At 42.2% G+C, this 15,529-nt stretch overlaps 2 protein-coding genes across 2 annotated transcripts; one reads left to right on the forward strand and one right to left on the reverse strand.

The window, feature by feature from the left end:
* Positions 1 to 242: 242 nt before the first annotated feature.
* LOC311125081 (UBAP1-MVB12-associated (UMA)-domain containing protein 1-like) lies at positions 243 to 10,799 on the reverse strand. The gene is made up of 5 exons (XM_084158368.1): positions 10,649 to 10,799; positions 10,459 to 10,487; positions 10,259 to 10,361; positions 3,676 to 3,761; positions 243 to 2,196 (listed from the first exon to the last, which is right to left on the reverse strand). Exons 3-5 carry the CDS (start codon positions 10,341 to 10,343, stop codon positions 1,891 to 1,893), a joined length of 477 nt encoding a protein of 158 aa, XP_084014494.1. The 5' UTR covers positions 10,344 to 10,361; positions 10,459 to 10,487; positions 10,649 to 10,799; the 3' UTR covers positions 243 to 1,890.
* Positions 10,800 to 11,596: 797 nt separating this feature from the next.
* On the forward strand, positions 11,597 to 14,581 carry LOC311106426 (replication protein A 14 kDa subunit-like). Its single transcript, XM_084148759.1, has 4 exons — positions 11,597 to 11,804; positions 11,966 to 12,040; positions 13,887 to 13,998; positions 14,336 to 14,581. The coding sequence occupies exons 1-4, from the start codon at positions 11,673 to 11,675 to the stop codon at positions 14,416 to 14,418; spliced, it is 402 nt and encodes a 133-aa protein (XP_084004885.1). The 5' UTR covers positions 11,597 to 11,672; the 3' UTR covers positions 14,419 to 14,581.
* Positions 14,582 to 15,529: the final 948 nt, after the last annotated feature.

The raw sequence follows: 15,529 nt of genomic DNA on the forward strand, positions 1-15,529 counted from the left end.
CAGTCTGCACTTCACCCTCATTGTCATTGTATCCTTTCAAACTCAAAGTGCTAGAGTACAGAACCAAAATAACAAAAGAATTGTCACTGTCCAATGAATTATGGAGCTCACTGTATATATATATATAAAATTTGGCTGTGTGTGTAAACACAGCCTCTGTGGATGATTTCACATGATGTGGAATACCACGACATTGCATTGAAAATAACAGAGCAACTTATGAGCCATCTTTTCAGATTCTTGAGTGGTTGTCTTATGAGTTAACAACTCATAAGGAGTTTACTTTAAATAATAGTCCTAAAAAGTATTTTAACTAAATATAATTGGTATTTTCTTGCACTCTCACATTTGTACAGCAGTCAGAGGTAACTGAATGTGTATGTGTTCACAAGATAATTTGTTCACCAGTGTGCAATGCAGTATACGGGACAGGATACCTTGAAACACTGTCAAATCTGAACTGTGCCATGAAGACTGGGAGAAACTTGGTTTGTTCAAAAACAGAATAAATAACAATAAATACAATGTTTGGGAAGTTACAACACATGATGATACATTCATTAGAGCCATGCTGAAGATGATCAACAGAGGAAGGCCACATAAAAGTAACCATATCGAGTGAGTCCTGATAATAAATGTTGAAAAATAGGGGATATATATTCTTACATTTTAAATATGTAATCAAAAAGCTACATAGTTTCTCTATAGAAATGCTTATGCTACACAAAAGTTTTTGGAAATGTCTTGTTAAAGCATTCTTAACTTCATTGGCAAAGGTGAGGACAACCTGTTGCAACCTCTACAACCACAGTGATTATTATTTGACCCTGCTGGTCATCTATAAACGTTTGAACATCTTGGAGAAAAATCTGGCCTTAATGGTCATGTACTGTTATAATCTCCACCCGGCACAGCCAGAAGGGGACTGGCCACCCCTCAGAGCCTGGTTCCTCTCTAGGTTTCTTCCTAGGTTTCTGCCTTTCTAGGGAGTTTTTCCTAGCCACCGTGCTTCTACATCTGCATTGCTTGCTGTTTGGGGTTTTAGGCTGGGTTTCCGTATAGCACTTTGTGACATCTGCGGATGTTAAAAGAGCTTTATAAATACAATTTGATTTGACACCAGGGTAAAAAACATAACCAGATAAAGAATATAATGTGTAATTTCCTTTATAAGATTAGAAAACTATCTGAAATCTGTCTCGTACGTACATTAGTGCAAACCCAAAGGTCAATCAGTGACTTCTAAACTAACAGAAACAACAGGTGAATCTACAGACCCAGACTCTGTTCAACGAAAGCCACAGCTATGATGAAGCATGCCTATCAGACGTGAAGCTAGCGCTCTTGAAATACACACACTGGCAAGTTCTTAAAACAGTGAACCAGCACTACTATGACATATGCATCAGCAAGTGACTCACCTTGCTGAACTAGTAGTCTACAATCTTAATGGTGGAACTCTGTGTACTCATCTAGCTACATACTGTGTGTAACCTACATCACTGCCGGCAGGTGCAGTTTTGACCCCAACTGACTCACACCTGTTTTCTAACTCTGATCATCACCATAACCAGGTTTATCATTAATTATAGTACTACCATTCTCAGACAGAGCCCCATAGAACTGAAACTAAACCTGAATGGTAACGAGCCAAGACAGTCCAAGGTCGTGTTCAGTAGGGCACACGTAGCTAAACACTTTGCAAAGGAAAACAAAAACAGGCCTTTCTTATTGGACAAGCCCAGGTAGTCCCGCCCTGTTTCAGTAAGTTTTCTTCTGTTTGCTGCCTAATGAACACGACCCAGGGTTGACATAGGGCTGGTATTGGAGGGGAGGTTGACAGATCACAAGTTCAGCGGTCATACAGTCAGTAAGTAGACTATCTACAGGTCAATGGTCACAGAGCACAGAGTTCTCCAGGGTGAAGTCGTAGCTGAAGGAGGCCAGGTTGTGGTTGATGTCTTGGGGGGACATCAGCATCTCAGAGAAGAGGGGGAACCCGGGACCCCCTGTCTGCTTGGCCAGAACATGGGGGGCCAGGGTGAATGGGACATCTCCTAGAAGCTCTGGGAGAGACGGGGGGGCCTCCACGATGGGCGCCGGGGGCTTCCACATATGCCCTGGTGATGGCGCGATCACGGGAGGTGGAGCAGGGGCTGGAGAGTGGTGGGCCTGGGTAGGTGTCGCACTGGAGGACTAAGGAGAAGAGGTGAGAAAATGTCCACCTTCAGACATTGCATTTAGAAACAAGTGTAGGCTACACAAAAAAACAAGGAACACAAAATGTGGCTAACTTTTGGCAAACGTGAAAACAGATTGACGCCGACGAGGTTTCAGAGCTCTTCAACATCCACAGAAGGAAGTCACTAGGGTGCTGTCCCCAACCGTAACCTTAGCAACTCAACCAGCAAGTGTACTACTAAACACAAGCATCACACAATACAATTATTCTTTCCTGTTTCTACCATATTATAGGCCTGCTATTTTGACACTTCAACTGACTTCGTTGATTCAAAGGGAGTTGGTGTACACATAAAGTGCTAGATTTGAGACTTAAGCTGTGCTTTGGGCCTTGGAATGAAAGCCTAAATGCAGAGAAAATACAGGAAATGGCTTATTCCTCTCCAATTAAGAGAGCATTCGGTTGGGACGTAACCACGGAAACATCCTTAAATGACTGAGTGTTTGTTCTCTCAAACACGGTGGTGACGAGGACTCACCTGGGAGCATGAACACCAAGCAGTGTTTGGGATTTTCCTTCTTTTTCATGACTTCTAGCACTTCACATATAAAGTAACCTTACATCTTAATCACTATTGTGGTTGTAATAACCATTACTGAAAACTGTAGGTAGTGGTCCTGCCATCTGTCCCTCCTTGTTTTTCAGATATTGCCCATAACACTGGTGAGTGTGTGAAGCACGACAGGTTTATATTGGTGGAGGTAGGAGTCTGTACAGTATGTAGGTGAAGGGTCTGTAACTTAGGTGAAGGGTGCGTCAGAACTTCCTGTGTGTGCAACATGAGGGCAAAGCACTGTAGCTCGCACTCATTGAATGGGAGCCAAGCTGCAGTGCCATGTCACCATATGCAGCTTACGCTTCAACACACACACACACACACACACACACACACACACACACACAGCTGCCATTGACATATTGGCCTTGATTAAACCCATAATAATGACCACAGGCGACATCAAGGACTAGTAGGACCAACCAGATCAAACAGAGAACTAGCAACAACATAATAGAGCTTTTCTACAGCCACCATATGGCCAGACTCCAGTCCAGACCCAGTGTAGCGGCGATGGAGCGTGCTGAATGGTAGTGGCATGCGTTGGTCCGCAAGCCTTTGTGTGTGTGTGTGTGTTTACAGGATCACACCCATGCCACTCAGCATCTGTCACCAACACAGCAGCAGCAGACTGTAGGCAGATTATATGAAGACAGGATGAGCCAGGCCAGACAGAAGTAGAGGAAACTCTGTGCAGTTAGTAACACAGTCAGTCAGTCTCAATGCTGTTTAAGTCTACAACAGTTGTGTTTCCTGGTACTGAGGACCACATTTGCGAGACGAACCACTTTGCAGTTTTGAGTAACACAACCCAGGTTGTGTCCTAAATGACACCCCATCGGCATAGCGCTACCCCCTGGTTATAAAATACTATCACCTTTGATGGTTGCACAATGACGTTACATGAGGGTTTGCTGATGTTCACGTTTTGGATCTTCTGCCTCTGTTCTTCCACAGTTTCTCCTGGAGAGAAAAAAACCCAAAATATATTCTGTCATTATACACCACAGGCCTAGGACTAGATTCTTCATCAAAATACATGCATGCGACCCACTACTAGCCCCGTCTACAATGGCCTACTTGCCCCGTGGTCTTCATAACAGAAGTGATTAGCCCGATTGGTGTATTTTTTCTTTCTTCAGGAAAACCAGGTCAATTGGGTGATTAGATGTGGTTTAACGAGTGGAGTGGTGTTCTGATCACATTCATGGATTACACAGCATTAACAAAGTTAGTAACACAGTAATACTGTTCCACAGAGCACTATGTGGACCAGAGCATGCCTGCAGCTCTCTGGTGTAGCCTAGCCTATGTTCCCAACCCCATTCCTCTCTCTGGTGTAGCCTAGCATACAGTATGTTCCCAACCCCATTCCTCTCTCTGGTGTAGCCTAGCCTACAGTATGTTCCCAACCCCATTCCTCTCTCTGGTGTAGCCTAGCCTACAGTATGTTCCCAACCCCATTCCTCTCTCTGGTGTAGCATGGCCTACAGTATGTTCCCAACCCCATTCCTCTCTCTGGTGTAGCCTAGCATACAGTATGTTCCCAACCCCATTCCTCTCTCTGGTGTAGCATGGCCTACAGTATGTTCCCAACCCCATTCCTCTCTCTGGTGTAGCCTAGCCTACAGTATGTTCCCAACCCCATTCCTCTCTCTGGTTTAGCATGGCCTACAGTATGTTCCCAACCCCATTCCTCTCTCTGGTGTAGCCTAGCATACAGTATGTTCCCAACCCCATTCCTCTCTCTGGTGTAGCCTAGCCTACAGTATGTTCCCAACCCCATTCCTCTCTCTGGTTTAGCATGGCCTACAGTATGTTCCCAACCCCATTCCTCTCTCTGGTGTAGCATGGCCTACAGTATGTTCCCAACCCCATTCCTCTCTCTGGTGTAGCCTAGCCTATGTTCCCAAACCCATTCCTCTCTCTGGTGTAGCCTAGCCTATGTTCCCAAACCCATTCCTCTTGCACCATGTCATCTGGGGGAGAACTACTGAGCCTTAGTAACTAGACTAATTAACTGCACATTGTCAATGTCCTCTTCTCCCTCGCTCTCTCTCTCTCCTCCCTGTTTTCTCTCCCTCTCTTTCGTCTCCACTCCTCACTCCCCCTCTCCTCTGGGACTGAACTCTCTCTGCAGCATGAAGTCATCCTCCCTGATCTCACCAGATTCCTTTGATCTGAGCTCAGTGTGTCTCCAGTCACCCAATGTATCTCTCTATAGAGGGTTAAATGATCTCTATGAGAGGGAACTGAGGCCCAGAGCACCATGATAAAACAGAGGTTACGTTACTCTGCACAGGATCAATATGGGATCTATCAGCTAGTAGTACAATGTCTCTCAGCTTCAGTAACCTCAAATTCAGATTATTTTTATTTAAAAATATGCACTATGCAGATATCGCTCCGTCATTTCCTGGTAGCTAAAATGATAATGGTTCGCTTAATTTCAGTTTATGTGACAAAACAAGCAAGTATAGTGTAGAGAATAATTGTACCATCTAAACCACTGTGAAATACATTTTCGATATCCAAAAATATTGTATTTTCTTTTAGCGGTTTGAAGCTGGTGTACAAAACCAAATGTAACAATAGAAATACTGCACATAGAACATATCTACAGTTTCTTAGACTTGCTTTCAATGAGAATGACAGATCTAGAACTTACATTGTGATTGTGAATTTTGTCAGGTCACCCAAAAAGTTATACATATTGCAGCTTAAAAATATGTTGTTTAAATAAAAATATTTTGTCTATTGTCTTACTTTACTATTATCATATTCATATTTCCATCAATGTTTGAGGCATAGAAGTATGCAATATAAATTCCTTCTATGCCTTGAATTTAAAGCTTTGATTTGCCCCCCTTAGTCCTACAGGTACAAAAATAGCCCTTCCCACAATTTCATCACAAGATTTAGGCCACATTTCCATCCACATTTATGAATGAATTCTTGGCATGGTAGGCATTGCTCACCTACAGAACACACATTATTCCACAGCAAGCAGTGCAATATTTAAGTCCTCTAGGACAACAAGGGCATCTAAATAATGCCATGTAAAGTAAGCCTGTATTCTCCTCTTTATGTGTCGTCAGCATTGTACAGGCATGGCCTTGTCTCTGGGCTCAGTCAGTTAGACACAGGCCCCTCCTTCCCGCTCTCTCTCAGTCAGTAACACACAGAGTATGCATCCGTCATCTGCTTAATAGCATGCAGGAGTTTATCGCTCCCATTCACTAAATCCTTCAGAAGGAGAGAGGGATAACCAGGCTAAAGCAAGAAAATATACACACACACAATCTCCGCTTTATGATACAGAGGACAGGTTAGGTCAGTTGTACTTGACTTCACATTATTGTAAGCTGCATGTTTTCACATTCAACATCATGAAAAGACTTCCTCTTTGTGTGTTTGGATAACTGCCAGTGGAAACTGGACTGGCAAACACGTATATATATATATATTTTAGTCTTGTCTAAACAGTGTCAGGTCAGGAGAGAGGCCTAAGGTTCTGGCTTGGATCATGAGCTGATCAAGCGAAGAGGAATGAAAAGGTGCACATTACATTCTGCATCGACCTGCTCTGTGCAGTGTGGACCTTGTCAATGACATCACGTTATGTCATGATTCGTGCTGGAGTTGTGTGACCTGCTCAGAGCGTGGACATTGTCAATGACATGCAGCTTGTCAGGCTAGCAGGCTTCTCTTAAACAGCTTTGCCAGCACAGATAGGCTAGAACAAACTAGCTCTACTAATGCTGGACACTGTTAGTAGCCTCACATTTATTTTCTGGAGGGGTTAAGTCACAATCTTCTGTTAAGCGACCAGTGATCAATTACTAAAAACACTTATGAACTCACATGCATGATGCACACATGCACACCCATCCTTGCATTACCTGCAATGACTTTAGGACTCCCTGGAAAACAGTGGCAATTGTTACTGTGTGGACTACTATCCTGGCTAAATAAATAAAGACTTTAGACAGGGAAAAGCAACAGCTGAAAACAAAGGTTAAAATGAATGTGGTGTGGGGGTGTAGGCCTTTGAACACGATGTCAGTGAAAGAGACTCCTTGGAACTGTCGTGAGACTGTAGACACTGACAGCCATCCAAATACAAGTGAGGCTATTGTCTGTCGGCTGGGTTAAGAGCCTGTGAGAGAGGGATATGGGCTCCCAGAAGAGGCACAGGCAGCTGCTCATGACTTCAGCAGTCAACCAGGCCCACTCCTCAAGAGTGTCAGCTGCAGGCAGGGGTGCACACACACACACCCTGCCTTTGAGGGACTGAAGGCCCTAGACTTGGATCACAGAGATGACTTCTGAGATCATAAAACAAATCCTTTCTCATTGGATTCCATCTAACAGAATGGAGGAGAAAATATTAGGTGTTGCAAATGAACAGCTTAGACTGGGGAGAGAGATTCGCCTGATGTATGCTACAAACCCTGTCAAAAAACGTTATTGTAATAGCTAATTAGCTAATCTTCTGAGGTAGAATGAGATTTGACTCCATGACCCCCTGACAAATGTGAACCATCCCTCCATCTAGCATCAGGGGTAGACTATGCAGATTGTTTTCCCTTAAAGCAACCATGCAGTCTTTATAATGTTATTTTTTAATCGTCACTGTGTGTCTAATACAATTATACTGTGTGTGTGTTTATTTAATGAAAATAACTCCAAATATATTTTTTATAATTTATTTATCCTTTTGCCATTGAAATGCTCAGTCTGATTGTGTCGGTGTGTTGACACAAATTGTTATATACACAGCCCTGATTGGCGGACAGGAATGTCAAGAGTCTACCCCGCTTACCCCTTCAATGTGGGAGGATACAAATGCAAATAAAAAAATGACTGGTCATTGGTCAGAATAATCAGATCAGATTGTGATATCATACTGTGGGCCAAAAACTTCCATCTCACCTGAACAGGCTGAAAGTCCAGGTGTTAAAAAAATAGCTCTTTCACAAAAAAGGCATTATCGTCATTTTCACAATTTCAGAGTGTTATTTCGACATAATAGTGTTGAAATATCCATTTTATTTAAGGAAAATATTTTTTTTTACTGCACTGCCCCTTTAAAGCCTTCTCTCCTTGCTCTCTCTCCCTATCGCTCTTTCCCCAGGAGGACTTCTCTCAGCCTGAATAACTAAATGTGGATGGATGCGAGAAGGTCCACAGACGATCAGGCTGACAGCCACCCAGTTCCCTGCCCACTGGGATTTTCCGCTGGCTCTCTCCCACAGCCCAGCCCCGGCCTTAACCTACCCAACCGGCAGGCCGCTGGCTGGGGAAGTGAAAGGGTAGTGGAGTGGCACATGATATGCCCCCTGCCATACGGACCCAGACAGATCAGCTTTGTAAGAACATCTGCTCCCTTTGGTCTGGAGCCATCAGTACCAGGAAAGCTCGTAATGTGGAAAGAGGCTGTGGTGCAGATGGCAAATGTAATGGCTACCCTTTACAGCTAATATTTTATGTCAGTTTATACAGTAAAAACTATTTAAAATTATATATTTTTAAATCCTCACAGAAAATGATATTTGAATGTTCATTCAATGCAACTAGACAAACTAGCCTAACTGTACTTGAATTGAAAGCCACTACCCCAACTCTGACTGAAGCCTAGTCCTACATTGTTGGATTTGCGCTCTGTAACAACTCCTATCAACATTGATTACACCTAGAGTAAATCTATTAATTCCGTTTTGGTGCTTCACCTTTTAAACTCCATAGTTTCATCAGCCATCTGACTGAGCCCTTCCTTCCTTAGGAAACACACAGTCTCTCTAATCATTGGCGTCTTTGATCAGAGCACAGTCATTGAGTTTACACTAAAACGTCTGTGAGCTCAGTCAGACTCTTTCTCCTTTATCTGGGAAGAAACGCTGGCTCTGAGACTGGCGCTCTTCTGTCTGCCAAAAGAAACATACAACTCCTGACCATCTGTGTCTACTGCTTCACCAAAAGCCAGACCTGGGTTCAAATACCATTTGAAATCACTTTAAATACTTTAGCCGTTAGCTTTAGCCTGTCTGGAGCGCCCGATGGGCGGCGTTTGCACTTTTTCGACTACTTTATTGGTTCCATTGAGCCGGGCAAGAGCAATCAAGCCCAGCTAAAGTATTTGAAATTATTTGGAGTAGTATTTGAACCCAGGTCCACCAGCAGCGCTCCCAATCAAAGCCACGGGATAAAGAGCCAATTATACTGCACTTTACTGGTAGAGGAATGATGGATGAGGGAGCTTCCTGACTAACAATAACATTTTCATTATTTGGGGCTTAGATTTTGAAAGGTACTAAAGGAGGTTATGTGGCCTTGGACCTTTCAAATTGGCAGGATTTATCTTCATTTCTGAGTAAAGCGTGTAGCAATCCTATATTATCGTTTTGAGCAAATGATAAACATATGCTAATTTCTTGTTATGACGTATTACTACGCCCATGAGCATGAGGAAACTATGATGCGCAACTCCCTATTTTCATTTCAGGTTCATCTCAGCCTCAAAGAAGTGGTGAAAGACATTATTCAATGCTGGTGACGAACTTAAAACTACATGTGGAATGAAACAGTTTTTTAAGCTTATAGTATTTACTAGTGTTACAAAGTAGAGGTTCAGGATTTAGTCTTGTTGATATAAAATTGTTAGTAGAAATGTAAAAAATAACAAGATAAACAAAAAATATAGACCGATGTTATTGACTAAAAGTGCATTGAAACATTTAAAATACAATTTTAGAATACAGTAGCACTGGACACGTCATTGTGTGCAACTCTGACACACAACCCCCACAGCATTGTTCTGGGTGATATCAGTAGGCGACCAGGAGAGGCCCAGCCACTCAGGGGCCATTTAGAGACATTTAATTATGAAACAAGATTGGTACAACCAGTAGAGCATTATGGAATCCACACATTTCATGGATTACATTTACATTTTAGTCATTTAGCAGACGCTCTTATCCAGAGCGACTTACAGTTAGTGAATACATATTTTATACTGGCCCCCCATGGGAAACGAACCCACAACCCTGGCGTTGCAAACGCCATGCTCTATCAACTGAGCTACATCCCTGCCAGCCATTCCCTCCCCTACCCTGGACGACGCTGGGCCAATTGTGCGCCGCCCATGAGTCTCCCGGTCGCGGCCGGCTGCGACAGAGCCTGGATTCGAACCAGGATCTCTAGTGGCACAGTTAGCACTGCGATGCAGTGCCTTAGACCACTGCGCCACTCAGGAATAAATTAAATAACAATCACAGAATTACCTTATGTATGTGTGTGTTCTGCCCAACTTGTTAGATGTTGGGTAAATGTGGTAGTTTCGGAACTGAGCAGAGCCTACTGAGCAATAGGATGACCTGAAACCTCAAAGTTTCTAGCAGCTACACATTTCTGACTCTTAAAAAAGTCAGCAGGTTGACGTTTCATTATTTGTTTCTCACCTATTATCACGAACCCATCTGTACCTCCCTCTGACGATGACTTCTTGTTAGAGTCTTTATTACGATTTCCGAAAAAACTGAACATACTGACTCCTTACTAGATCTGCAAAGGCGAGAAAAACAAATGTTAGCAAGCATATGGCAACATCATCACGACACATGGAATGAGAAAATGCATAAAAAAATAATGTTGTTGTTACCTTTTTGTATGTAGAACCTAGGAGTATGCCTGAAGGTTGATCACAGATCGCAATATCAGAACAGAATACAAGTTGGTTACAAAGTGACTTTCACTTTGATATCTTGTAGCTTCCAAAGTATCAAATATCACGTACGACCTACTAGCTTCTAGTTAGCTAGGTTTTCGTCAAACAAAAGAAAATTACTTACCCTACCAGTCTTTCGTTTCGTTAAAAAGTCGAGTAAACTAACATACAATTTTGTTATTGTTAGATTATCTATTCAATTTTACTTCGATTTCGTGTAGTTAGCCAAGTGTGTTGTTGCTGTTGTCTTATGTGTTTCCGGTAATTCCTGTTCTGTAAATGGTCCGTGTAGAAACAATATCGAGAACCATCTAATTCTGATCAGTTCTATAATGATTGTACCGCAATCTGTCGCTTTGAATCTAGTGTTTGGTTATTATGCTCCACTTTAAAAGATTGAAGTTTAATTTATATGAAATTATCCGTTCATGTAGCATTTCAACCATAGTTAACATAAGCTTGTGTCCGGGGAAAGAATGTATCATAGAACAATGAGGAAACGTCGTCGTACTGGCTAAATAAGCACTTAGTAGTGGGGATGTTGATGTTTCAATGAGCAAGGCAGAGCCAAAAAACGGATATATACAGTGATGGTGCAGAGATGGCAGGAGCAGTGGAATATAGATAATATGGGAAGGCATTTGTTTCAAGTACAGAGGAAAGTCGGGGAGGGGAGGACGGCAGGAAGGGACAGAAGAGAGGAGGCTATTTTTACAAGATTAAGGATGGGACACAGCCAGTTGAATAAGACATTACATGTGATAGGAAAGCATCCAACAGGAAAGTGTGATTATTGTCAGGAAACAGAGACCGTGGAGCATGTATTGCTACAGTGTGGGCAGTATCAGAAGGAAAGAGAGAGGATGAGATCTAGTATGAGGGAGAAGGGGATACAGGAAATTAGTTTAAAGAGTATATTGAGTAGAACGTCATTAGAAATAGTCTCAAATATTTTATCTTTTTTAAGAGCAACGGGGCTGGCAGGTAGGATTTAGTTTCTCCTTGTCTCTGGCCCACAGTACATTAGGTGGCGGTAATGCACCATAACGTTGGATGCCAACCGCTGATAAACCCCACTGAAGAAGAAGAAACCTCGTCGTAACAAAATATTTCGCGCGCTATCGCTTGCTTGGCTGACACAATCGTAGATGCAATTGAAGTTGCCCACGGCAAAATCTTTCAATATGGCAGTTTTTGAGTCACCAAAACCCAGAATAAACTATTCTATGCTGTCTCAATATATCAGTATGCCGATTTGCTTCGTTGGACGTGTTGAGAAGGTAATGTGCTAGTGTTTTTATTGGGCCTAACGACGTTAGTTCAGCACTAGAAATTGGATGGCAGTGGTGGTACACAGCCAGAAATGGCAATGAAATTCGCTACTTTGATAAGTAGCTAGTTAGCGTGACAAAATCGCAATTCATTGTTTGTCGTCTAACAGGTCCATCCAACAGGAAAATCATTCACTCTTTCGGACGGAGAAGGGAAGTCTGCGTCAGTGGAACTCAACGAGCCCGTGAGTAAAGTTGCAAGACGTAACTAACAGTAGACTGGTTGAACAGTAGCTATCTTCTAGGAATGAAAAGATCTGACAATGACAACATGATATCACTAAACTGAAAGTGAACGTTGTACTTGAGTTTCAAAGGCATACAGTGCCTTCGGAAAGTATTCAGACCCCTTTGTTATGTTAGCCTTATTCTAAAATGGAGTAAATTGTTTTCCCCCCTCAATCTACATGCAATACCCCATAATGACAAAGCAAAAACAGGTTTTAGAAATGTTTGCTTATTTTTTTATTTGTTTTAACGGAAATATCACATTTACATAAATATTCAGACCCTTTAGTCAGTACTTTGTTGAAGCACCTTTGGCAGCGATTACAGCATCAAGTCTTCTTGGGTATGATGCTACAAGCTTGGTTACACCTGTATTTGGGGAGTTTCTCCCATTCCTCTCTGCAGATCCTCTCAAGCTCTGTCATGTATGATGGGGAGCGTTGCTGCACAGCTATTTTCAGGTCTCTCCAGACATTTGATCGGGTTCCAGTCCGGGCTCTGGCTGGACCACTCAAGGACATTCAGAGACTTGTCCCGAAGCCACTCCTGCGTTGTCTTGGCTGTGTGCTTAGAGTTGTTGTCCTGTTGGAAGGTGAACCTTCGCTACAGTCTGAGGTCCTGAGCAAACTTTCATGAAGGATCTCTGTACTTTGCTCCATTCATCTTTGCCTCGATCCTGATTAGTCTCCCAGTCCCTGCCGCTGAAAAACATCCCCACAGCATGGTGCTGGCACCACCATGCTTCACCGTAGGGATGGTGCCAGGTTTCCTCCAGACATGACGCTTGGCATTCAGGCCAATGAGTTCAATCTTGGTTTCATCAGACCAGAGAATCTTGTTTTTCATGGTCTGAGAGTCTTTAGGTGCCTTTTGGCAAACTCCAAGCGGGCTGTCGTGCCTTTTACTGAGGATTGGCTTCCGTCTGGCCACTCTCCCATGAAGGCCTGATTGGTAGAGTGCTGCAGAGATCGTTGTCCTTCTGGAAGGTTCTCCCATCTCCACAGAGGAACTCAGGAGCTTTGTCAGAGTGACCATCGGGTTCTTGGTCACCTCCCTGACCAAGGCCCTTCTCCCCCGAGTTTTTTTAATTTTAAATTTTTTTGATTTAACTAGGCAAGTCAGTTAAGAACAAATAGTTATTTACAATGACGGCCTACCAAAAGGCCTCCTGCGGAGACGGTGGCTGGGATAAAATAAATACAAAGTATTGGTGGTTACAAACTTCTTCCATTTAAGAATGCTAGAGGCCACTGTGTTCTTGGGGATCTTCAATGCTGCAGACATTTTTTGGTACCCTTCCCAGATCTGTGCCTCGACACAATCCTGTCTCGAAGGTCTACGGACAATTCCGTCGACCTCATGGCTTGGTTTTTGCTCTGACATGCACTGTCAACTGTGGGACCTTATATAGACAGGTGTATGCCTTTCCAAATCATGTCCAACCTATTGAATTTACCACAGGTGGACTCCAATGAAGTTGTAGAAACGTCTCAAGGATAATCAATGAAAACAGGATGCACCTGAGCTCAATTTCGAGTCTCATAACAAAGGGTCTGAAAACTTATGTAAATAAGGTTTTTCTGTTTTATTTTAATACATTTGCAAACATTAAAAACCTGTTTTCACTTTGTCATTATGGGGTATTGTGTGTAGATTGCTGAGGATTTTTATTTATTTAATCCATTTTAGAATAAGGCTGTAATGTAACAAAATGTGGAAAAAGTCAATGAGTCTGAGTACTTTCCCAATGCACTGTATGTCCATTAGCGCATTGCCTGATGTAACATTGTTTCTCTTTCCCAGCTTGATGAGGAGCTGAGTGGGGTGGTGGAGGTAGTTGGTGTGGTGTCCAACAAAGGGGCAATAATGGCCTCTGCATACAACATGCTCAGAGAAGACAAAGGCATGCCTTTCGGTAAGTACATCATCTCTCCTATGGAAAAGGGAATGTGTTCTCAAAGGTACACTCAAAATGACATCATTATACACAGCAGGGTGCAACAAAATCAACCAAATATGCTTTCTTCCCAACGTGGGCAGTGTACCTCAAGGGAGAGCACAGATTTGGGAGAAACTGTAGTGGTAGTCTTGGAATATTTGAATTATTGTTGTTGATGATGGTGTGTCTAGAGTGTTCTTTTAAACGTGCCAAAGACTGTTTAGCTGGTTTGACGTCACTTCATTTTTTTTTTACAGATCTATCTATAATGGTTTAGCTAATATAATTTTGTTCTTTTTTATGTCCTTTCCAGACCTGGAGCTGTACAATGAAGCCCTGAAAGTCATCCACGATTTCCCCCAGCACTATCAATTTGAAATAGCCACCAGTGGATGAGCACTTTGCACTTATTCATTCCTTCCTAAAGATCATTGTCAACGTGAACCTCATTTGTCTTGTTGCCTTTTTTTTTTTTTATATACCCCGATATGAGTTCTAAATAGATATGTACAGTTTTTTATATTTTTCTTCGTTTAGAAAATAAAAGCCTTTTAACTTGTCTGTGTTTAGTCATTACAACAATCTTCATAAATAAAACCACCAGTCTCACAAAATGACCTATGATACAGAGTTTGAGATTATCAGCATCAACTAAATTGTACTTTATTGACATCTCAACTCAACCAAGTTACGTTCTCAGGATATTTGATATATACTGTATTTCAAATCTGAATTGAAATGCTTTCTACTACTGCATGTGTGGCTGTGTTATAGCACAGTACCCTCTGTTGGTACGAATGTTAAACACAAGCTACTGTACTGCTGTAACCACACCTCTACCCTGCTACCAAGTGGTGAGGGAGGGACTAAAATAAGCATCAGCAACACACTAATTATCAGCAAAAAGTTAAGTTTCCCCACACACAATAAACTGAATGTTAACTTTCATCAAGACTTTGTGTTGCTGCTGTTTCATTGTATCCCAGGAACGTATTCATGGATTGAGTTGGGATTTGATTTGATTGTGCTCGTCACATTGTTTTTGACAAATGCTCTCTTAATATGACATCAATGCATGGTTCACATTCTTGACTTGAAATCTGAGATACACAATTGACAGTGAACACTAGTGTAATATTCAGATTGTTATTGTAATGTTCTCGTCTATAGGATCTGCCCGTCAGTGCCGTTTAAGACGAGGGAGGACGATTAATTTTTTTAATGAGCATGGCCTTATTTCTATTACAGCATATTGGATGACTGTCATTCATATTCCATTCAACCAGTTCAATGTAACATCGATAGGTTTAGGCTACTACATGTTACTCAAATGTTCCCTATACCCATCATGAGGTTGCTACAACCTAGCCTATGAATGAAAGATTACAATGTAGGTGCACACAGGTCGAGAGAAAATTAGGTGACAGACAGTGACACATGGACCGCCTTGCACACTCTTGCCTGCATCTAGCTGAAATAGGGTGTAATCATTAGTCCAACAGTTGAA

The sequence above is a fragment of the Coregonus lavaretus genome, assembly GCF_964263955.1.
Source record: "Coregonus lavaretus genome assembly, chromosome: 3".
NCBI classification, from domain to species: Eukaryota; Metazoa; Chordata; class Actinopteri; order Salmoniformes; family Salmonidae; genus Coregonus; species Coregonus lavaretus.